Source organism: Acanthisitta chloris, unplaced genomic scaffold (genome assembly GCF_000695815.1).
Source record: "Acanthisitta chloris isolate BGI_N310 unplaced genomic scaffold, ASM69581v1 scaffold3574, whole genome shotgun sequence".
Classification (NCBI taxonomy): Eukaryota; Metazoa; Chordata; class Aves; order Passeriformes; family Acanthisittidae; genus Acanthisitta; species Acanthisitta chloris.
The window spans coordinates 151422-176507 of NW_008669700.1; the positions used below are offsets into that span (position 1 = coordinate 151422).

Genomic DNA, 25086 nt, shown 5'->3' on the forward strand with positions numbered 1-25086 from the left:
TCCTGTTTTATGAGTCTAAACTTACAGAAAGTGAGACAGCAAGAGCTGCTCATGGTTTGGCTGCAATTTTTGCCTAACTTGACTATATACACCTTGCTGTTCCAAAATTATTTAATGCTTTTTTTGCTTCACATGGAGTGATTACAATGGAATTTATGTATTTGGTATTTCCTAAATCAGTTTAAAAATTATGGATGTAAGAAAATGAGTCCAACTGACTTAATAGACTCCACTGACACTTGACTATTATGTAATTTGCCCAGTTTATTGTCAGTCATTTGGCCACTGTTTAGCTGCTTCATGGCACTGACCCACATTTACTTAGTAAGCACCTACATAAATCTAAGGCATCACATCAGTCCCAGGGTGTTTGTTACTGTCCTTCTGACAATGGTTACTGTTGCTACAGCAAAGGTGCCAGCAAAAAAACCCCTCAAAACTATGCACTTGTATGTACCACTCCTGGGCAAATTCAAGACATCTAACTGCAAGAGGTTTTTTGTGGTTAAGCAACCATCCTAGATTTTGCTCAGAAACACAGCATAAAGACACAAGACCTTTTCTAATAAGTCTGTCATTGGGATTGTAATCCTGACAGAGTGTAGGGCAGTCAGAGGTAATGCTTCAAATGGCTGCTGCAATACTTGCAACACAGTCATGCTGACAAGACTTTCGGTCACAAAAATATCTATTCCTCATTCTTCTGCAGTTTGCAGCACTGTTTATTATAATTACATCAGAAGGCAAATTTCCTCATTTCATTCTCCTAAAATGACAGACTCTTCCTGATTAAGAAAAGAATCGTGTGTTCTTCAGAAAAAAAACAACACACAGAGCTTAGCATAATACTCATATAGAAAGAAGGAAATTAGCTTGAAGTGTCAACATTAATGTTTATTTTTCTTTAAATCCAAGCAATTGATTTTGCATTTCACTGCGTTTGTTAATGCCGTTTTTGGTATGGGTTATAATACAATCTTTGATAAAAAGAAATAAAATAAAATCATAGTTTAGAATTACATTAACCTTGAAATGCTCCTACTATCTTCTAAGCAGGAAAAGGTATGCTCTCTGCCAGTGAGCTTCACAAATGTACCTTGAAAGCCAAGTGTCAGTGATCAGGGTTAAAGCCCAGTTTCTGAAGAGTAGATACTCTGACAGGGCATTTGGCATTTCTTTGGACCACTGTTCACACATCATTATGCTTCTGTACACACTTGCCATAACACTTCTAATTTACTTTTGTTCTTTAGCTCTTTATGATTCAAAACCAACTCATTTTCTTCTACCACAAGTATTTTACAGAACACATCCAGTGCAGATGTTTTTCAGAGAAGCCTTGAAAAAAAAAAAAATCTCTGCAATGCAACAGGTTTCTTCAAGTAATTTATGACATGATAAAATTTATATAGATTTCCTTGGAAAGAAAAATTGCAAGGTCTTGTTTAAGTGCAGAAGCAAAAGTTTCAGAGATCCATTCTAAGAATCTCTAACATGATTAGACTCAACTTGTCCTCCTGTTGTATGACATGTATCTGGAAAGGAAGAGAAAAGCATGGAAAGCCTCAGCCCAAACAATTAAGGCATGTAAAAAATTAGAGATTCTTTTTTCATCTGTGTACAGCAGAAAGTGCTGGCAGTATACTCATTGATGCTGTCGCCTTTGTTTCATCGAATATCAATTTAATACAGTCACTAGAAGGCCTACATGCTGATCATTCATAAGTAGAAAGGTATCAGTCACTCCTTATCTTACAATTTTACCTCTTCCCTTCAGCAAACTGCAATATCCTTCCTTAGAAAAGGGAATTTACACTTAATCGTTTGAATTGCTACATCAATTTCTTTTCTTTGGTTTCAACGATACCCTTCATCATTGTGATGTCCATGGAAAGTGTTAGCTTTCAATTAAAAAGGAGCTTATCTCCCCAAATCCCATCATTTGCATTGTCACTGCCTGCACAGTCATGCTAAAACGTCCACATTAGGATACAGGGAATTGTCTCAATTAACTTCATCTGGGTTGTTTAAAAGGTGTAAGGACTGTCTCTTGGTGCTCACTCACTCATCATAGCAATCGTATAACTTGTCTTTAAAGGATGAAATTCCATCAATTTTTCAACATCTCAATATTTTTTTTTTTTGTTTGAATGATTTAGTTTACTTAATAACACTTAGCAGGTGGAAGTGTGACAGGGCACTTTGAAAACAACAAACAAGTTCTGGCAACAGCTAACATGAACTGTGGGAGAATAAAAAGAAAACAACCAAAAAACCCCAACAAAACCAATCCAAAACAAAACCTTGCAAAATTACAGTCCTTCAAAGCACTGTGAGTAATGTTTCAGCAAGTATTGTCTCCACAGCCTTGTTAAGTTCCATGGCTGGGTTCTACTCACACTTAACTGAAATCAAGAAAAAACACTTGCCTAAACAAGGGAAAGTAGCAAAAAAGTTTTGTTCAAAACATAACTGGACGAAATTGTCAAGATTTAATGGGCAATGATATGTTGCAAGGCAAGCATCATAAAGAAAACTGAATGAAAATTTGTTTTGGGCTTCTCATGCTATTTTTTCCAATGATCAAAAAGAAATATGTATCTTGTTTTACGCAATAGTGCACTGTGTGATAAACTCTGCACTCAGACTACACAATCTTTTTTCCTATGGTTTGTTTGTTCTGGTCCCCAAAGTGTTCTGAAGCTTTTTTAAAAATAACAAACCTCAACCAGCCTCCAAAAAAATCCATACTTAGTGCTTTGTTTGCTCTTCTTTCATTTTGCTACAGTATAGCTTTCAATCTTGGTCTTGCAAAGAAAAGGCAGGAAATTAATCCTTTTCTTCATTTCACAAGTCTTAGAAAGGTTACAAATAAATAATTTGAATGACAGGGACTAAAACTTCATGTACACATACTTGCAGTACTACTTTTATGAGGTTAATTTCTTCTGTGCTGACATTCAAGTTTATCACTTAGAGATTAATTGGCCAAAATGCAGAACCAAGTATCATGCTGCTCTCTGACTGAGTGGTTTCTCATAGATAGAAACTGAAATACTATAAACCATCTTAACAGAAAGACCTTTAAGTACTGACATCTGACATCTCACATGTTTATGACTACAAAGGAAATCTTAATAACGTTAAAACATATCCGGATGCACAGCAAAGTGATAGATTCAGTTAAAAATGTATGAGACTGAAGGATTGGTCATCTTGCTGTAAAACCATTAATTAAATGTTATATTTTAAACAGATATTTCCTTTTTCTTACTACTAGCAATTCTGGTAACAGTATAAGCTACTTCACTATCTGAAAGTTTAAAAGACTGACTAGTAATGGAACTGCAAATCAGCCTTTGGTCAGTATAGGGTGATACATACATATCTTACAATAGCACATAGCCTTCATATTTTTAGAAAATACTTGTAGTCATAGAATTTTGGAAAAGAAATGTTGAAAGGAAACATATAAGAAATGTAGGACAACTTACCAACAAAAGACAAATTTCATCCCTTATAATTCATGCTGTGGGAAGTCTTGATGTGACCTCAACATAGATTTCACAATACAAGCAGATATGCATGTGTTTAACCTTCCCTTTGCTTTAGAACTGGTGTTAGGATAAAGTATTAAGAGCTAAGGAATATATTCATTCTAGATAGATTGAGCACATTTCAATTGAGATATATATGGACTTTTTTTCTTTTCTAAAATCTGACTGAAGACAGTGAAAAGGAACTGGCGAGATTCTGCATCTTCTCACAAAACACCATTACCTTTCACTTCTTTATTAGCTGTTCTAGCTGCATGTGCCATTAACCAAGTGACCCATATTTCATCCTTGAGACAGTACAGTTACTTAAGGAAAAACCTCTCATTATAAATAAAAATACTTGTGAAGAGTCTGTGATTGCAAAACTGTTTAGAGAAAAGCATAATGCCTTATAGAACTTCAAAAAAGTATGTTTTTGAAGAAACACTAAAACAATCACACTACGTTGATTCATATATAATTCAGGCTTTATCTACCTATCTATACATGTACTCATTCAGCTCACTTGGGCATAATTAAAGATAAGGGGCATTTACCTCAATATTTGTAACCACCATTTCTCTAACAACATAAGCAATCGTACAGTCTTCGGAATGGCACCTGACACGAAAGCTGCCATATTCCATTACATCTGGTGGATCAGGCCAATACTGGTGACATTTGGTCTGCAAAAAAAATCAAGCACACATCAAGACTGTATGCAAGCACTTCTGTTTCCAGCCCCACCTCCTATGTCATGGTTCAGGGAATTCAAGGTGTAGTATAAAATTTGTTCCAGTGAGATTTTTGCATCCAAATTAAAAAATAACATGACAAAATAGGCTAAATTCTCCATAAATTTGTTTTAGTGCTTTATAATAAATATTCAGGTAAACTGGGTGCACAGTGCTTTGTCTGGTGCTAATCTGCAATTGCTAAAATTACTTCTCAAGGTATAATGTAGGAGGAGAAAGATGCATTTATTCTATCTTAAAAAGAGAAGTGTAGGGGGTAAATTTATAACTAGCTTTAGCCATCTAATAGTAGGTTATAGCAAAGGCAGAGCCACACTTTTTTTGAAAGTGAACAACAAAAGGACAAAAGGCAACTGAAAAAACAGATGGAACAAGCGAATTCTGCTGAGACGCTGAAAAAAAAAAAAAATTCCACGAGGATGGTAAAGCACAGAAACAAGAAGCCCTATGAGGCTGTAGAATCTCCACCTACAGAAATAATCAAAACTTAATTGATATGACACTGCAACCTGCATGAAGTTCAAACCTGTTATTGCCTGGAACTTTGTTTAAACTGATACGGAGTGGCAAGAGCGGTAAATTTTGAAATGTTAAAGTTTCTTAATTCTAACTTTATTAAGCCTCAATTTTCAGTGGCTTGAAATCCAGATGATTTTATGCCTAAAATTTTTACTGTGGTATTTTATCTAAAATACTTTCCCCTTTAAGTTTAGGCCAAAATAAAGCATTCATTTTTAAAAACAAGAACAATACTGTAGAGAAAAAACCAAATCCTATAACGCCAATCTTAACACCATTGGAAAGAGATAGCCTAGAATGTAAAACCTCCAGGGATTGGGAAAAGGTTCGGCATTAGCCAATGGGGATACTCTCAACAAGAACATACATCTTTGTCTATCCCTGAAAGTTTGTCTACAAATTAGGCATATGTAAATAATTTCTGAAAGTAAGAATGGGGATACTCTCAACAAGAACATATATCTTTTTCTATCCCTGAAAGTTTGCCCACAAATTGGGCATATGTAAATAATTTCTGAAAGTAAACAAAACTCAGCAAAAGTGTCTAGTGTGTAAAGGTAGCAGCAGGATGATTAGAAGTTATCAACAAATTGCCTTGAAGGTTCCATCTGACTGGGCAAACAACAGACTGTTACTGATCTGTGTTACTAATCCTTAATACAAGGAGAAGAAAGCAGCAAGTTATTTTGACTACAATACAGTCGAAAGATAACATCTGTGTTACTAATCTCCTTAATTCAAGGAGAAGAAAGCAGCAAGTTGTTTTGACTACAATACAGTCGAAAGATAAAGGGAGAATTTTCATGTCAAACGATGTTAAACAATGGCTGTTTCCATGAACACCTATGTAACCTGACCATGGTTAAAATCCTGACTGTTGCTTAACTGTCCTTCCTTACATCTCAATCATTATGCTCTTCAGGACTTCAGATACTCCCCCTTGCTTTCTAAAAACACTGGGGTTTGACTGGAATGTCAGGTAAACATGACAGTGAAGGACAGATCACATAGGAAATATAGATAAAGGCCACAGTGTGGGCATACAAGAGTCATCACCTTCTCTGTGTCTTAAAAAACCTCCAGTGGTCCAGTTTTCAGCTTCTAAAACTTCGAAACCAATAACTTTATGTTTAATCTAAAAACTTAGTCTTTAAAACTACAAAGGATATGTTAAATCAAAGTACAACAAACTACCACAGTTTTTCACTGTTCTATTCTGAAATTAATAGTCAGAATTTATTTAAACGTAATTAAAAGAATTATCAGAGCAATTGTAGGAAAACCCCTAAGATATAAATAAAAATAAACAGGTTAAATTCTGACCACCACTAGCAAATTCTGCAATGGCAGACTCTTTTATAAAGCCCAGACTAGAAGGTTGGCTCAACCTGCTCAATGCTTCTAGGCATCTCCTGAATAGCTCAGAGACCAACAGTGACATAGAGCCCAGTACTCAGGGGGGGAAAAATAATAGCACATAGTACCTGTCTGATCAGCATAATGGAGTGAATGCAGTGATTTCTGTTAATCAGACAGCTGGTTTGTTTTCAAAGCAGCACCACAAATAAGAAAATTGCAGATTATGTGTTCCTCTAAGTAATTCAGAAAGCCTGGCCTTCATAAAAATGATTCAACAATTCAGGTGGAGTATTTTAGGGGTTATTTAATCACAACAATGGAGAAAACGTTCAAAGGTACAGTACATTTCTTCACCATACAAGGAACTTGGACACTTACCCGTCCTCGTTCAGTGAGAGTTGTTAACATGATGATCAGTGACAATTTGTGATCCCAGACTACTTGCCAGAAGTGTGCACATGTGTGTGGAAGAGGCCCCTGAGTAGCAATGTACCTGTTCACAATGCCCACACAAGGAATTTCCATCTATAAAATGAAAGAAAAATCCTATGTAAAGTTTACTCTTGCTACCCAAGTACTATTTTAACTCAGCATTTCATTCAAACAGGAAATTTTGAGGAAAGATTAAGGCAGCTAGCTGAGTAATAAGACAATCAATGCCACAATTTGTTATGTGAAAAACTGTTAAATCATTAATTTAAATTGGACATAAGGTATAGATTCTATAGTCCTTCATGCTGAACTATGAACAGAAGATTAATAGTGAAAATGCATTTGAAGACTTGAAACTGCAAAGCTTTTCAAATTTTCTTTAATATTTATTACGAAATAATGGCAAAGCATATATAAAAATGGTACACTAGCAAAAGCTGTTTGTTGCCTGATACTAAAAACGGTAAGTTAATAATTGACTCTGATTTAAGAGATTAACTTGTGTATCTGACACAAATATATACACATTTTCTCTTCTTTTCCCTGACTCTCAGTCTACCCTTGGCTGATTAGAGTCTGATTAGGCTCTGGGAGGTGGTGGAGTCACCATCACTGGAAGTGTTTAAGAAGTGTCTGGATCTGACCCTGGAGGATATGGTTTAGAGGTTACAGCAGAGTGGCAGGTTAATGATTGGACTTGATGATCTTAGAGGTCTCCTCCAGCCTTGATGATTCTATGATTCTACTGTGTATTGGGATGGCCACTTATTTCACTTCATCTTTTACATTACAAAACTTTACATCCTTCACATTTACAAATCCCCAAAATATAAACCAAAATATCCTTGTTCCCTAAAAAGGACAAGTTTAGTCTGCTTTAGTAATATAGAAAGTGAGTAAATGCAGGTCTCTGTACAACTTACATTCACGTAATTTGCATTAATGTAATCTTCATCTCCTTGCAATATTATCCTTGTGGCATCATCTGCACACACACACAAAGAGAGAATAAAATTAGCAATTAAGGGGCATGTTTCCCTTCTATTAAGTTAAAAAAACTTGAGGAATTGCAGAGAGACAAACAGCAGAATACAAACCAGAATAGATTACCTCTTAGGAAATAAAATGAACAATTATATGACTACAATTATATAATGAAATCTTTAATCAACAATACAACAGTTTTATAAGCTATCATTAGAGAATAAAGCAAAATAGGCAGAAACTGTACTTCAGACTCACAAGGTAGAACATCTTTGTATCTATTCTTGTCCATATTCTGAGGTACCTTTGCACATGTAACAGCCAACCCTGGTTTCTTTCTATAAAGTTGCTGCAAAACAGAATAAAAAATGGTAAGACTTTGAGGGATGTGATTATGCTATACACAGACTAAATACATTCACATCAAAATACATAGACTGAAAAAAACCATTATTTTATTTATTATTTTTCCTACCCTTCTGCAAAATTCACTTAAGAGATTTTTGTATTTAACATGACATGAATTTCTATTATTGACAGGCCATTGTGATAGCTAGAAGAATTTATGGGGAAAAAAAGGAAATATGAGAGTCATCGACATAAACCATTTCCTTGCAAGTTTGCTTTTTTCTTATAAAACCGTGGACTGGAACGAAAACAGCAGTTGTGGGTGGAACAAGTGAGCAATGAAAGGTTATCAGAAGAAAGAAAATAGCTGCAGACTGATATTTTATGCAATTGACTGCAATACAAACATTTCAGACAAATTTTTATTCTCTGAACTAAACCAATTCCATTCAATCCTGCAAGTACCTGAAAAACAATGATTCAATGTATCACAATCTATTAACACGTGACACTGTTACTTTTGGGCCAACCCTGATGTTGCAAACTTTATCCTGAGTAAACGTGAAAATACAAGTGTATTTTAAAATACAAAAAAAATATCAAAATTTTAAGGTTGATGCAAGGTTTAGGGCTGGACTCTACAATCTTAGAGGTGTTTTCAAACCTTATTGATTTATGCTTCTCAGTGCATCATACAAGACAACAAAAGGGACAGAGGGGGGAAAACAGCAACAGTAACTAATTAAATGTAATTATACAACTTTTCTGTATTAAATATACATGAAGCAACTTACAACTGAGCTACTAACCTCACTGTGCCAGAATTTTATATACTTCATTGAACATTTACCAAAGAGCTTATTACATCTTACATGTTTAATGAAGATTTCGAATATGGTTCCATACATAAAATGGAAATAAACAAATAGGAGGCTAAAATCCCCTACTCTGGTTGAGAGAAAAGGAACAACACATAAAACGTTTATTCCATTTATGATTTACTAAACCCTAAAGTACAGTATCACAGTTCACTGCATTTTTCAACTTATACAACAGAAATAAGTCGTGTGAGAAGAGAACTTGATGATATATGTAATGGAACAGCTTCTATCAGTTATAATTCAAGTTCCATTTCACTAGAGCCAAATTGTGATTTCTGCTTTTTATGAAAGAAGGAAGAATAATTTAAAGTCAAGAAACCATTCTTGCGATTCATTACTGTTGCCTGGCAAATAGTCATTTGCTATTGACAGACTGCTTAAATTCTGAGTAAATGGAGGAAGATATTCTGGATAGAATTGATTATTCATAGTCTACTGGCTCTTATTCACTATTTTACTAATGTGAATGGAGAGTTTGAGAGTCACCAAAGCTGATGATGTGCTACTGAAATTGCCTCTGCTTCTGAAGATAACTAAACAGTGAACTCGAAGAAAAAGGCCATTAAGTTGTCCCCTAGTTTATTAGATTTCAAAAAGTTCTTTTGCTTTTTCTGTAATATCCTTTTATAAATGCTGACAGGAAAGAAGTCCTAAAGGACTAAACATCCTATGAAGATTAATATTGGAGATTTGTGGACAAATTTAGTCAACAAATTTGACAATTAAGAAAGTATTGAAAGGCCAGTTCACATCTTCTGAGCTACTGCTACAATAGCCAACCAACTTATTGCAACTGCTGCATTATATCCAGTGCTGTGGAAAGCAGCTGTGAAACATAGTCTACAACTCCTTAAAGAAAGGGGAATTTTAACACTTAGAAATCTTGGAAACAAAGCAAACCTCAATAAAAAGAGTGATTATATAATAATAAGTACCGTAACTCTTAGGCCGCTCCCATTAAATTTTCCAGCACTTGCAAAAGCAATGTAGGAAAAAATATCAAAATGGGGAAAAATTTTATTGCTGTTCTACAAGTTTTCAGTGACAGAAAGGGTTACTCCAGAACTCAATGTCACTTTTGTAAGTCCTAATCACTAGGATTTCTCCAAAGTTACTATAAACGTTTGAATGCACAACAGCAAAACCAACACAAACATACATATACTCTACTCCCTTGACATTAGAGAAGCAGATGAAATATTCTTTTGGAACTTCTTACACTAACACAGAAGGAACTAATTCAATAAATTATTAAAACATTTTCTTAGTCAGTTTTCTATGACATTACCTGCCAACACACTGAAGAACATAGAAAAGGAAACAAAGTACAAGACAAAAAACAACAAAACCCAACTACTCTACTCAATAAAATAACTAAGGAAAAGATATTAATTTAGTGAGGTTTAGGTACTTGAGCTAGAAATATGTTGATTCAGACACATTATTCTCAGCAGATGATATTTTGTGTTAGACTGATAACTCATGCTTCCCTATTCTAGGTAGTGAAGGCTGAAACTGATGGGCAAGTCGAATTGTTGCTCTCTCTCGTGATAAGACTGACCAGGAACAATGAGATTTGCAATTAATTAAGCCTCTACATTACTTGCTGGTTACAGCTATTGGTCTAAATTAACGACATTTCAGAGCTGAGTATTACCTACCTCAAACTGAATGAGGACAGTCCCACTTTCCAGCCCTCTTCTTAGCTGCTCCATAGACTCCTCCAGTGTATCACCACCATGTTCGGAACAGATAGGAAGAAGAGATTCTGGCAGATTGTGGGAATCAGCTTCGTCTTCTGATTTAGGCTCCACAAACTGTTTGACTACTGAAAGATGCATAGAAAATTAAAATCCATTACATACAGCATTAATGTGTTTGCAACAGATATGAAAATTTACCAGCTTGAAAGAACAACAGTGTTTGCAAAGCCTCAGGAAAGCAAATAGCAACACATTTAATTGCATTTCTTTTTATACTATATTACTGTAGAAATTAAGAGTTAAATGTTCCCATGATCCTTCCCAAAGGAAAACTCTAAGTGACTATGCATGAAGGAAGAGGACTTGAATTCCAAGCACAAGGAGTTTTTTGCAGCCTTGTCTTACAGAATGGACTGCTGAGAAAAAATAAAAGGAGCTTTGCCTTAATAGACTTTATAGCTTAATTCATGGAATGTCTCTACAAGAAACTTGTATAAGTTCAGACCTCCAACAGCAAAGCAAATTCAAAAATCCTTACATCATACTCCTTGCCATTAGATAAACAACTGTATTATCTTTTGCAATTTCTTAGGCTAACACTGGAGAAACTAACTAAATAAACTTTGAAAAAATTATTAGTCCATTTTCTCTGACATTTCTTGCTAACACACTGAAGAACATGACAAACATTAATGTAGTAATCTGCATAGCAGGTCTGTCTCTATGAAAGGTATTGTATCACCAAACATGTCCAGCTGTGGTTATTTTCTGCAATGATCAGAATGGCCCATACCTGCTAAACTGCAGAAAACAGGGAGCTGTTCATACTCATGCCTGGCATGAGGTTATCTTTAGATAAGAGCAGACTTCTCTTATCTGTAAGTAGGCAGCGTACTAAGAGGTACAGGAAGACTAAATACTGCATAAACCCAATGGAAAGGCCTACAATAGGGAAAACAGCATCAAGAGTCCATCTGTCTTCCTACAAACATAAGATTTGCTAAATAAAGTCAACATTACAGGAGTACGTATCATTTAAGCAGGTTCACTTCCTCCTGTTTTCTAGTGATGCATAATCCCTTCAGATTTTTAATTCTGAATGTAATCAGAAATTCTGTGCAAAGCCCTTCCATAATCATGGGTGTTAAGGTCTTACCACAGCTTTTAAGGACAGTAAATAATCAACTAGGAGTTTCACATGACCTGAAAGCTCAGGATCTACATGTGTTTAAATATTGAGCAAGCAAAGCCAATCTGGATGGGTTCCCCATATTTTAAATACACAGGATTAAGAACCTGTGTATTTCAGAGACTATCTCCTCTTTGCTGGCAGCAGTTTAACAAGCAGCCAGCACAGGTTTATCTCAGTATTGTCACAAAATTTGTATTGTAAGAATGAGGTGGGAAGCAGCTTATTCAACTTGTTTCATTGTATAATTGTGCTGGGGAACAGCCCACAAGTATTTGCAAACACGCAACTGAGGATTTGTGAAATTATGCTTTATAAAAAAAGCCAAAACACCTGAAGCCACCAACAAACTTTATCAAGGGACTATTTGTTCTCACAGATTTTTAGACTTACAAAAATATGAAGAAATTCTAACTTGATAAATTCTTTGTTGCAGTGGTAAGTAACTATATACATTAAACACTTTCACTACTAATCTGAATGTAGGGAGATCTACTTTTTAGCACAAACCTATTTCTAGTGCACTGAGAACATGTTTATGTACACAGAAGAGGGTATACCACCAAGCACAAGAGCAACAGTCTCAAAAACATTACAAGTGAATAAAATTAGCCCAGTTACCTTTCCGCCTGACCAAAAGTGCAAGCTCTCTTGTGTGAGATTCTCTGCTGGCTTTTATGAACATGACCACCTGGTCATGCGTGTGCTCTGAGATATCTCGGCCATTAATTAATACTATCTGATCACCTTCATTCAGCTTTGGAATGCATTTATCAGCCTGTTTCAAAACCAAAGAAAGACATTAATGTCATCACATCCAGTCGTGTAAGCAGGAACACATCAGGATATTGAGTTAATCATGTCAGCAAAGTCTTTGGAGTTCTCCTGACAAGGTTTCATCTTCTATATCAGAAGTTCTACCAAAGGATTCAGATCTAAAGCTGTCTTTTGTGCTTCAAAGCTGCTCAGTCAAGAAAGAATTCAAAAAGCATATTGATAGCTATAAAAGGGATCTATATTAATCAAACGGCCATCATGAGATTCCTCTCAAAGATCCAAATTTCAGACTCCAAGCCTCAATAACCACTGAATTTCTGGCAAAAGCATTCTGGGCACATCAGATAACACATTTCAGGTTTTATGCAGTGAATACTGAGAAGTCCGAGCATGATTTTGATTACAATAATTTAAGTAACATGGCATTCCCCAGGCACGCACTTTCTAAAATTCAAAGAAAACCATACACATTTCATATTTTTGTTATTTAGCAGGTTCTTGTTTGGTGTCTATCAAATAGTATTTAAAACAGAGAACATTATTCCTCTCCTCATTTACTGAAAGTTTTAACAAGAATATGCAGGTAAATACTCAACCTATGATGCTTAAGTCCCCTGCATTTGTGAAAATTCTTTTGCTGCCTCTTACTGCAGAGAACACTAAAACAAGTTTTTCCCCATCTCAATTGAAGACTTACATTATGTCTTCTTCTGGATACTGCAGTTGAGATTAACTGCTGAACTCCAGGGTTTGTTTGGGGTTTTTTTCTGCCACACTTCTTAGTATGCTTAGCTCTAAGTGCAGTACAAAGCAATTGAAGCTATAGCCAGAATATGATGATGATGCTACAAACAGCCTCTCTTATGCGAAGAAAGGCTAAACAGCTGGGAGTGTTTTGCCTAGTGAAGAAAAATCTCAGGGGGATCTTGCCAATGTGCATAAATACTTGAAGGGGAAGGCACAGAGAAGATCCACCCAGCCTCTTAGTGGTGCCCAGTGACAGGAGGCAACCCCTGAACATCAGGAAACACTTTTTTACAGTGAGGGTGACTGAGCACCGAAGCAAGTTGCCCAGATGTATTGTGGAGTCTTCCACCTTGGGAGAATTCAAAAAGACATCTGGATATGGTTCTGGGCAACTGGCTTTAGGTGACCCTTGAGCAGAGGGGGTTGGACAAGATGACCTATGGGTCCCTTCCAACCTTCTGTAATTCTCTAAAATGAATGTGAAGGATTCCACAACCCTCAAGAGCTAAGTAGTGTAACAATTTTATTTTCATTGCTATCTTAATTTTTATTTTGTCTAGGAAGCACCCACCTACACAAGAATGATATAGTTATATAAACACATAGTTTCACTTGTTGTGTGAATGAGACATAAGCTTTACTATTATTCTCTATTCACAGTTGTACCCTGTATTACTTTAAGGACAGCACAGGTTCCCTGAACTTTCTTTATCCAATATTATTAGCCCTACCAAATAACCAACAAGACTTTCAAATTAGATCAGATCCTGATTTTGACATGCACTGATGGCTCCTAACGTAAGTTTATCAGTGATGTACTGTATTACCAAATAAAAACCAGGAAGAGCTGGAAAGGAGAATTGATAATGAAAAGAAAACAAGGCGACAAATGTAGAATAAAAAAAACCTAGAGGTAAGGATATGAAGAAAAAAATAAATTGAGAGTCACTTGTGCCAGAGAATAAAGTAAAAGGAAAGCAAAGACCTGTTTGAGTGCCACAAAACAAAGGAGAAGCGAAAGAAGCAAGGGGAAAAAATCCCAAGCAGAACAGCTGCTTAAAAATTTAAAGAAGGAATAATTTGCCTCAACGTTTTCCACAGAAATAAGAAAATACTGAATAATAGGGAAGATTGACAAAGTAAACAGAGCAGTAATGAGAATTAGGAACAGCCATGGTGTTCCTCAATTCAACAGTGACTAGGTGTTCACAGCTCCCCAAGAACTCCTTTGCCATATTTTGTACAATTTACAAAGGCAAGACTGAAGAATGCAGCTATGACTGACTGAATAATATAATCGCTCTGAAATATTATTTTCTCTGAAATACAAATTTTTGAAAAGATAGGTGATATCAAGACCATATCAGATCAGTCTAAGAGAGTCAAGAAGTCAACAAACTAGGTGTTCACAGCTCCCCAAGAACTCCTTTGCCATATTTTGTACAATTTACAAAGGCAAGACTGAAGAATGCAGCTATGACTGACTGAATAATATAATCGCTCTGAAATATTATTTTCTCTGAAATACAAATTTTTGAAAAGATAGGTGATATCAAGACCATATCAGATCAGTCTAAGAGAGTCAAGAAGTCAACAATAAAATGGAGAAAATTGTTTCCGATCTCCTGTTTTTGTCTATAATTTAGATTTCTTGGCTGGCTGCTGACAATTATTACTTATCACAGACAGAGATTAATATCTTTGCTCAAACAAACTTTGTTAATCATGTGATATGTTAATGCCTCAGCTCTCTTACTTCAATCATCTGACTATATAAAATATATCTCAAAGGAGAATTAATTCCTTCCATGTAAGCATAATTTGTAGATTTTTCAGATACTGAGCTTTTACAGACAATTAATTATGACAAAGGCTTTTTCTCCTATTGACACACCCAATGCTTCATTTTATGCTAATCACCTTGTTATTGCTCCAAGAGCATACACACTATTTTTCAGTGAAAACCTCTATTAAATAAAACCATAATGACTTGTTTAACACCTCAGGACATTAATACTGTTTGTAGAAAAAAATTCAGTGTAGGGCTTTAATTAAAAAAAAAACCAAAAACAAGCAACAACAAAACCCCAAAACCAGATCCAATAAATAGTTTCTCCTCAGCTATAATGTCTCTCACAACAGTTTTGGTTACTCTGTCCCAGCACACTAGATTGCTGCTTTATTAGAGGGGAATTTTTAAAAGAACTTTAGGTTGTATACAGGAAAATACTGCCTCATTTTGGCGAGTAGATTAGTTTCCTCTCCTCCACAAGAAATACATATCTTGTTTTAGGAAACTGGGAAAAAGTGACCTAAAAACCTGAGAAATAATCTCAGCAAACAATATTGCCAAACAGCATCCCTTGGGACAATTTATAGGGTAATGAATGAATTTAAAGCAAGTTAAAAGAGTAGTGATGAAGGAAAGCCATCAATGAGCTAAAATAATGTAAATGTGCATACCACAGACTACTGAATTTGAATTTTCAGATACCAGTTACATTTCATTAAATGGTAAAGAACAGGTGAAATTTCATTTATGAAAAACAATATAATCAATGTTAAGACTGCTATGCTCTAAAAATAATTTTTTCCCTCTTGCAGTAACATGACATGATTTCTATAACACTGTTACTGCATATTTTATATTGCCTAACTGTTTACAATTTTTCCAAGGATCCTGATAACTTGCTTATTTGGTGGCTTACTAGGCTAGAGAACTAACTGGTAAATTCTGTATATGCCTATGCCACTAATGGGAGACACTTAAATGAAGTAAGTTAGAAGTCCAGTCCTTTTTCATACCAAGAGATAAAAAAACAGGTCAACATTTTCCAGAAGACAGTTTGAATCTGCCAAAAGAAATAACTGTCTCTGGAGAAAAATCTTTCATTCTCTAATTGTGGAATGATCCCGTTTTCCCTATTTAACTTCAGTATCTCAAATCACCCTTTAGAAGTCTGCTAGGTTGACAATGGGAAGTTTTAAGGACAGTTTTATTTTCACTTTGTAGATTTAAATTATAATTCCCTACTCCTTTTTTATTCAAATAATTATTATAGTTCATAAAGGAGTGCTATGCACGCATAAGTCAAGCCACAAATCATAAGTATGACAAAGACTACTTCTCAAGCAATCTGTTTTAGCTTGATTTACATAATGACATTTAGATATTACTCCTATGACTACTTATCAAATTTCAAAAGAGTCTACAAAATGCAGAGTACCTCATATTTTTAGGATTAAGTCAGCAATATTTCCTATCAAGTCTGCACTGAAATTATTTTCAGTGAGGAAATAAGGTTTGGAAAAAGGTGAGTGAAAAAAACTTGACAAGATAACATATGTCCTCACATATTTATATAGTAATTATTTAGAAAAAAGTTAAAAAGATGTTATGCTACTATTATTAGTTTGCAATTCAACAGAAGGATTTGATGACTGTACTGATTCCTACAGACATTTTGCCTAATCCATAAATATCCCTATAAGCAAAAATCTATGGCAAAATAGGAACAGAGCAAACATACTCTGTGCTCCCTCTCCCCTGCCAAGTACTCTCCCATCTTAAAATATTTTTAGCCCTAAGGATTTCCTCAGTTTATTGTGGTTTGCCTATTCAATCACACCAGCTTTTTTTCCCTATGTATTTGTCCTCTTCCTGACCACCCACAAAACTATTTTAACCACAGCATCCTCTGTCACGGTGTTTCACAGGTCTACTATCTTAGGCATGAAGAACTACTTCACTAAACATGAAGAACCTGATTTTCACTAACTTAACTTGGTAGCCTATAGTTCTGCTGGAATTCCCTGTTCACAGTGCTCCCAATCTTACAGTCCCTACTACACCTCCCTCAAACTACCTCTTTGTTTCTAGGCTGCTGGGGCCCAGATTATTTACTTCTTCAGTAAATGCTGTTCCCTACCTTCTGTCCTTGCCCTTGGCCCTCATCAAGTTCAGGATGCACTTTATTATGACAGGAAGACACAAATATGCTTTCTACTTGTATCTTGTTTGGCTAACAGTTCCTGATCTTTTAAATTGTGGTTTAAGAAACCACTGGTCAAACCAATTGCTAAAAGCATCAGCTCAGCTGCTATCTCATACTGGTTATTGGTATTCAAATTCCTACATGTACAGACCTCCAAGAGGTGGAGGGAGTAATAAAGGAAGGGATTAAAAGCCTTAAGAATTTACTTACAGGTGATCCTGGAGTTATTCTTGATACCACTAGTGGCATTTTTTGATCTACACCACCCTAATGGAATGTAAAGTAAATAACAACCATAAATATATCATTAAGCATAAGCAGCATTTAAAACAAGTAGTCAGTTATTTTTGTTTCCATCTACATATTATGCTCTGTCATGATAGGCAGGGTTGGTAGGACTAAATTTTCATCAGTAAATGGTGGGTTATGGGGTGGGTTGTGGTGTCTTTAAATCTACCAATTTCCAGTAAACTACATCTTGTGTCTTTGCTTGGCTATATATTTTAATAGGCAACAAACATATCAAAGGCAACATTTATTACAAACTTATGTTTCAAGCAAGCCTAATTCAACATTTGCGGAAGGCAGACAGTGTTCTTAGGTGCTGTGATTAACACTGAAAGAGTCAAATAGGATCAAAATTCCAGACAAGTCTAGTCCCTTATTCTCTTTACATGACATTCGATCACTGTCCCAACAATAATTGCCCAAGGTGAAGAGATCAAACTCTGCCCCCATTATGACATTATAGCTAATTTACACTACTCTGCTTATATGGAATTTCAGTGAGGGAATGTAAAAAATTTGCAATAGTCAATTACCAATAGTAATTTCCATTTTCTCCATAAATTAATATTCACCTTTCCAATATGATTTCTAATGGACATATTAAACTGAATAGCACAAACTACTTAAGTTGTTTTAAAATACAGAGATCCAGTTTTCAAAAAGTTGATGCCTTAAATTAGGCTTTCAAGTTCATATTTAAGCAGCCAAATAGGCAGTCTGCTTTGGAAATGTGCCATGCCCATAGCATATGCCACTGAAAACCAAAGAACTAGTAGATGTTTATTTCTGTATGTGTTGCTTTAGCATTTAAGGATTAGGCTGCCACTTCCAAAGACTCTCAGCCCATAAGAAATTCCTGTAGAATATACTGCCTTTTCCAAATTCTTACGCTAAAAATGAAAAATAAGCATAAAGTCAAAACACTGTATCTATAAAGCATTTAACAATAACAAATGATTACTGGTTTACCTTTAGATTAAATCCAAACTTCCCATCTTCATCTGGTATGATACGCACCAAAAGTAAATCTCCCTCAATTAGGTCATTCTGCAATATGTAAAAAAAAAACTGCTTATTCTCTAGTTTTTAAGTGAAAATAGCAGCAAATTAGAAAATAATGCGTTCAAATTCAGACGTGCTGAACATGAATACTCTATATAAATCCACATTTAAAATAGGAAGAGACTATGTTGATAGAATATACTCATGGTAGTAACCCTTTAAATTGAAAAAATAGCAACACACATCACAGCAACACACATCACAGCAAACATGTTCTCATCACCCTGTCCCAACACCATTACTCTCATCTTAGCTTTTTTAATTGATAACTCCTACTAATTTTCAACTTACTGTCATTACTAAAGATAACTGAGAAATAAAGTTAGGTGCAACACATGAGTAGAACTGATTCGAGTAAAGAACTATGAAGTGACTACTTTCCTCGATTTTTCTCCTGTAAATGGATGCACTTTTATCTTCTGCAAGAGATCCAGAAGGCAGAAGGATTAAAAGGTGTCAGCACCTAATGGACAGGCAGGTTAGGAAGCTCTTCAGAACCCCCCGTGGATCATGCTGGAGACGGGGGTAGAATCACCCACTACTATAATGCTAGCAGAGAGCAGCTCCTCTCCAGTCAGTGCAGAATTCAAAGGATGATATTTAGCTATCCTTAAAAGAAAGATGCCTGCGATAAAGCAAAATTGTGCTTGCTATTCAGACATATAGCAACTTGAGTTATCTGATCTCTCCCCTTGGAGGAAATAAGATTTAATCGCGTAAGGATTTCAGTTACACTAGGAACTTTCCCTGCAGATGCTTCTGGAATGCTGGACACTTTTGAAACCAATGCAGTTGGCAAACTTGCCTATCATACTCTGTACACAACCTTGGATGAGCTTCTGTAGTAAGACAAGATATTTTCTTATTCCTGCATAAAATATGCTTATCCTGAAACATAACCACAACTTTTGTACCTTCTTAAACTACAGCTCAAAGCTACATTCAGTACCAGTTTTGACGTTAAGAGCACACGATTGAACATACCTTATCGCAGTAGTACTGACTGGAATCTTCCGTTGAGCCACTTTTTGTAACATTGTCATATGTTTCTAAGAACTGTTTATCCACCCCTTCCAATGGGTAGGAGCCAGAAATGTTACCAACTCCATTGGGAGACTGAGTCAAGGCTTTAGGTGATATACGGGTCAGAGAACTCCGTGTCGGACTGTTGCCCAATACGTTCCTTTATTTAGAAAGGATAAGTATTACAAAGGTGTGGTTATGCAGATTTTAAAATTAAATAGCAGAACACACAAATGTACTGCCCAGTTAAAAGAGCAAGCCAACTTTATACTCAGATTTAACACCACTTCTTGAGGTGCAGGGAAACAAGTGCAATGCAAGCATAGCATTTCATCAGTGAACATCCAGAAGAATGGACAAAACTGAAGCAACAAAACCATTTTTGGCAAAATGTTTGGATGCTAGCAGTGAAAGGCACTGTTGCAGTACTACACAAAAATACAATAATACATGAAAAGAGCTGAACCCCAGACAAAAGGCAGTTCAGTTGCCAATTCTAACCATAAAAAACTTTTTGCTGTGATCCCACTCTCATTCCTGCAAAGCACATTTTTTTTTGTAATTCCTCCTAGTTATCAGGGCCATCTCAACCTTGTCCTTCTGGGAAAAGGCAGTTTGCACAGAGTCATGGTAAATTGTCAGAGAAATAGGAAATTAAGTGATAATGAAAGGCTTAATTATCTATAATATATATTCTGTTATTGAGGTAGTTATAACTACACAGAAAGGTTCAGAATTAAATTAGGGTGCAATTTGGCCTAGTGATTCAAGAACATTAACATTCAAGGATAACAAGTCAGTAATTAAAAATCTCAAATCTGAGAATTGCCCAAGTAGCCTGGTGGTGCTCCAGGACCTTTCAAACGTTCACTTAGCTACAGGTCCTCTTACGAAAAGGATGAAAATGCAGACTGCTAATACAACCAAACCTCTTCTTTAATTGGACCATGGATACTATACAGACTAACTGCTCCATCCTGATAATTTCTTCCTAATACTTAGTGAAGAATCTCTGTCCTGGGGAAAGTTCAGCTATAGCAACATCAAATTCTGATAATGCTGAAGTAGCAGAAGTATATGCAATTAAACCCTGGCATTAAAATGCGTATATTCAAACATTTACTTCTGCTTTGGCATTAGTCTATATACGTGAGCTTTCCTGAACCATTTCCAGCAGCCACTGCTAACTGTCAATGAAGAAGTAATACTACACTATAAGGTAGTGTACCCTAGGCTTTTAACATACAGGACTTGCATTGCAGTGAACTTTGATGATGCAAACTCTTATTGCTTGGCTTGTGGAAATCTGATTGCTACAAATGTAAATATTTTGAAAGATGCCATCAAGCAAATGTTTTCTTCCCATAATATTTATGGCTTTCAGTTATACTACATGTACTTGGCAATGGGAATGAGGTGTTTTGTGCAACATTGCAGAATTTTCAGCTATTACAGAAAATATTTTTTCAGTGTTTGGGAGATCTTACTCACTTAGCACTCTCAATAACTTCAGAATACTTTGAAGTAGCAAACTATAATGACACTTAAAGGAATCATATTGTCAAAACTTTGTTTTTCTCTGATAGGAATCATGAATTGTCCTGAAAGCTATGAGATCAGTGTTAAGCAAGAAGGAACACTGCATATGTAAATACATCCTAAGAAGTTTTTCAAAACTTAGCAATTCAAAAAAACAAACATTTTGCTTACAAGTTGAAATTACAGATCATAATGATTTTTCAGTATAGAAAAATATTTAGCGATACCAGAAATATATGTCAATGTATTTCAGTCAATGCCATTTGACACTATATAAAGAGTCACCAGATAAAATTACCAGTGGCTTTTTGCATCATTAAACTTTTGCAACAGATTTAACCAACTTTTTTGTTAATAGTGACTAGGGATCTACTAGAACTTAAGACTATTCACATCCTGACCCCAAAACCTCTTTGCTCTTCACAAATCTTTACAGTCTTCTTTGGTTTATACATTTATTTGTGTCTTTTAACCATACAAGACCACTACTTTGAAAAATAAATTGAAATTATGTATTTCATTATTTATCTTAAAGCAAAAAACTCTATAGCAGCAAGTTTAAAGAAAACTCACTTTGGTGATTCCTGTTCAGACGACCTGTTAAAAAAACCAGAAACACATAGAGTATGTTAAACGAACAAAAGTTAAATCTTCAAGGAAACAAGAACTCCAATTAAAACAATAAAAAACCTGCATAAAAGCCAAAAGCTGTGCTGATAAATTAAAGAAGACTTAATCCTATGCTGAAAGTCTGAATTAGACAATTAGGGCATTTATGAAACACCCAACAAAAATACCAGGGCAGCTCTAACCTCTCACTTCTGGTCTTGGCACAAGCCCAACTAACAGGCACCAGACATCTGCTACTGCAGCTCAACCTATATAGGAGGTTACAAAGGCAATTATTTAGCCAGACACACTACATCATTTCAGAAAGTTTTAGATGTGGATCACAATTGCCGACGGACATCACTAACTGTATTTTGTAAAAAGTCACAATGTGATTCATGCATCAAAATCTTTATGTATAAGTAACCAAAACGAGCTTCAGATGTTTCTAATGCTTGTTCTCATAATGTGAGAGCAGAGCAGATGTTGACAGAGAACTTTAAGGAAAAGCATAACTGAAATAGAAGTGGTTACACTGATGAGAACAACCTAGCATGGAAAAAACATCAAAATTTGCAGCAGGTAGCATTTTCCAAGGCATTCAATGAACTTCATCAGAAATCACCTGAAACAGTGAGCGAAATGGTACTACATTAAAGCAATAGCTGTGATACTAAACCACTTTTAAAGTAAAGGTTACAACAAAAAAAGTGCTTTCAAAGCAAAATAAGTTTAAGGCAGATGGGATAGCTCTACATATTCAATTAACCAGTGACCAAAAAACCAGGAACAGTTACAAGTCCATGCTGGAAAAATACAAATGCTAAGTAGTTCAATTTGAATGTAGAATTGCTGAATTGTCAAGTTATAGGAGGCAATTGACAGTATACAGTTAAATTTCCAACTACTGTTCTCTAAAACAACCTCAAAACTAAGAATTATGTAATATGTTTCATCAAAAGTATGGTAAAAATAGCAGCAGTATCAGTCTAGTTATGTTCCTTTATATGTAATTTGACAATATGAAGAAATGCTTCCTTGAGAGGCAGAGATGGTGAAGCTTGATCCCCTAAGAATTTGTAAAGGTTTGGCTTCTGTGTACTTTTAATCTTCTTTTAAGCATTAAACTTCTTCCTTTTTTTATTGAAGTCATAGCCAATTTCTGATTCCACTGACATCCAATCCCTATCTCACACGAATACCTCTGGTTCTCCTTGTCCACAATCCTCAGAGAATTTTTACGCCCTAAGTGTCAGTAGATCCACAGGAAAATCTACTGACTTGCTGCCTGACCATTCCATATCTACATGAGACAACCATTGAACTTGTACTGTAATTGCTCAGTGACAGGAGAACGTCAGCTTAAGCGTTGGGTTTTTTCTGCCTTGTCACTGACTTTGACTAATCTTGTAGAAAACTTTGCACCTTTGAAAACTTGACCCCAACATTACATTTGATTGCATTGTCCAAATGTTCTCAAGTGGGAACAGAGGCAGACAGGGAGTGCAATGACATAAGCCTTATTTCCTTAGGAAGTCATGCTAAAAATAAAGAAACATTGAGTTTATTTCTGTTTAAGTTAATTGGCTCCCTTGCAAGGCAAAGAACAATGAAACTGTACATTTTTTCTATGTTTTGCCATAGTAGAACTACAGCTCTATTACCAAATTCTGTGCAGAATTCAAGTTGCCATGTTAACCCTTTCAAGAGCCTTCATCAAAAATTTAGATAGAATTGTGATGCAAATCGATGCAATGTCCCTATTTTAATATATTACCTCCCCTCCTTCCTTCTAACAGAAAGAGACAATTTGAGGAACAAAAAACCCAACTGGGGCTTCCATTCATACACCATGAATAAACACACAGTAAATTTTCATTATCTCAGTAATACATTTGGAGATTTAAATGTGGGATATAAATTCTTAGTACTATTTGGTGAAGATTTACCTGTTAAATCATTGCACTTTAATTCAAACATATTAGCACTAAAGGAGCTACTGAACCATCTGTAACCTTTTGAAGTGGGGAAAAAAGGTAACTGATTATTTGACTGAGAAAGTGACCAAATACAAGGTCTAAAAGAATTCACCAGAGAAAACACAGCTGCATCTTCCTGAAGTCCTCATAGCTCAGCATGCTAGAGCTGCAGAATTTTGCACCGCATCACAGTTAAATAGTATTTCTAGCATTTAACTACTCACCAATGTCATAAAGTACCTTAAAACTGAATAACTAGGTGGCTACACAGTATTACATACTTTATTAACCTTTCTCATTTCAAAGCATATGTCAAAGACCATATTTTAAGTCAATGAAAGACAACACTCACCAGACCAGCCATTCAACTTTTTCATCGAGGAAGAGAGACCTTCCTTGCAAGGAGATTAAGCTTTCCATTGATGCAGCTAACAAGCAAACACTTCAAAAATGCAAGTAATTTCTCTTCCTCACTTCACACTGTATCTAAAATGATGCCATTTCAACCTTGCACCCAGTATGGATTGCTTTGTTGATAACTATGTTTCTAATAAGGGTCTTAGCCCTGAAAAGTCTAACTCTCCTCTTCTGTCAGGAGGGTAGAAAGGGAAGGTCTTAAGTAAAGACCCCTCCTCCCCATTCTGGTGTGTGTGACCTACCCAGGAATTCTGCTACTCTGAGAGCTGAGGATGATAAACTACAGCGGAATAAAACCCCGAGAGAAAAGGGACAACTGAAACAATAGCACTGCAGCAAAACTCCCCCTTTTCAAACAACTTAAGGAAACATCTGTAGGTTTTGCCCTTGTGCTGTACTTGAAGTTCTTAAAGCTTCTTTTTTTGTAACACCTGCAGGGCTGGGGAGACTGAGTGTGCCAGCACTTCCATAATCACCTCTTTTTTGAGAAGTCACCATTAAAACTTGATTATTCACAAGCAAAATGAGTGGAAGATACATATTTGCAGTAACATCTTTTTGCTGCCTTTTAAAGAAATCCATACACATGATATTCAGCATTTCTGTGAACAGAATTCCTGTGTAAGAAGCTAACATAAATTCTTAGTGCTGCATACTTAAGAGGACCATGACAGAAAACCTTGAGGACTTCCTAGCACATGCAAGCTTTTCCAGTGATTTTCTACAAATTCAAACATTCACATTTGTAAGCTGCTGGCATCACTCATAAAAGTATACTTTGTTACTCTGCATTGCCTTTATTGACCATATTCCAATTTACAGACTTCCCATGAAAGTTTAATGTATTATGATACATAGCAACCGCTTGGGTTGCTGCAACATTTGCCTTATCACAGATTTGCACTTCAACCTTGAGACTTTCCATTTGAATGTAAAAATTATTG

General features: G+C 35.6%; 1 protein-coding gene across 2 annotated transcripts in view; it reads right to left on the bottom strand.

The window, feature by feature from the left end:
• Window positions 1-25086, bottom strand: part of PTPN3 (protein tyrosine phosphatase, non-receptor type 3) — a 57215-nt gene that overhangs the window by 8432 nt on the left and 23697 nt on the right. For both annotated transcript variants that reach the window (XM_009073403.1, XM_009073402.1), the window contains 9 exons: window positions 19560-19758; window positions 18483-18560; window positions 17436-17492; window positions 12328-12484; window positions 10476-10642; window positions 7844-7934; window positions 7525-7586; window positions 6548-6694; window positions 4094-4222 (listed from right to left, as the gene is read on the bottom strand). In XM_009073403.1, coding sequence (XP_009071651.1) covers window positions 4094-4222; window positions 6548-6694; window positions 7525-7586; window positions 7844-7934; window positions 10476-10642; window positions 12328-12484; window positions 17436-17492; window positions 18483-18560; window positions 19560-19758 — 1087 coding nt within the window. The remainder of the gene's footprint in view (window positions 1-4093; window positions 4223-6547; window positions 6695-7524; window positions 7587-7843; window positions 7935-10475; window positions 10643-12327; window positions 12485-17435; window positions 17493-18482; window positions 18561-19559; window positions 19759-25086) is intronic.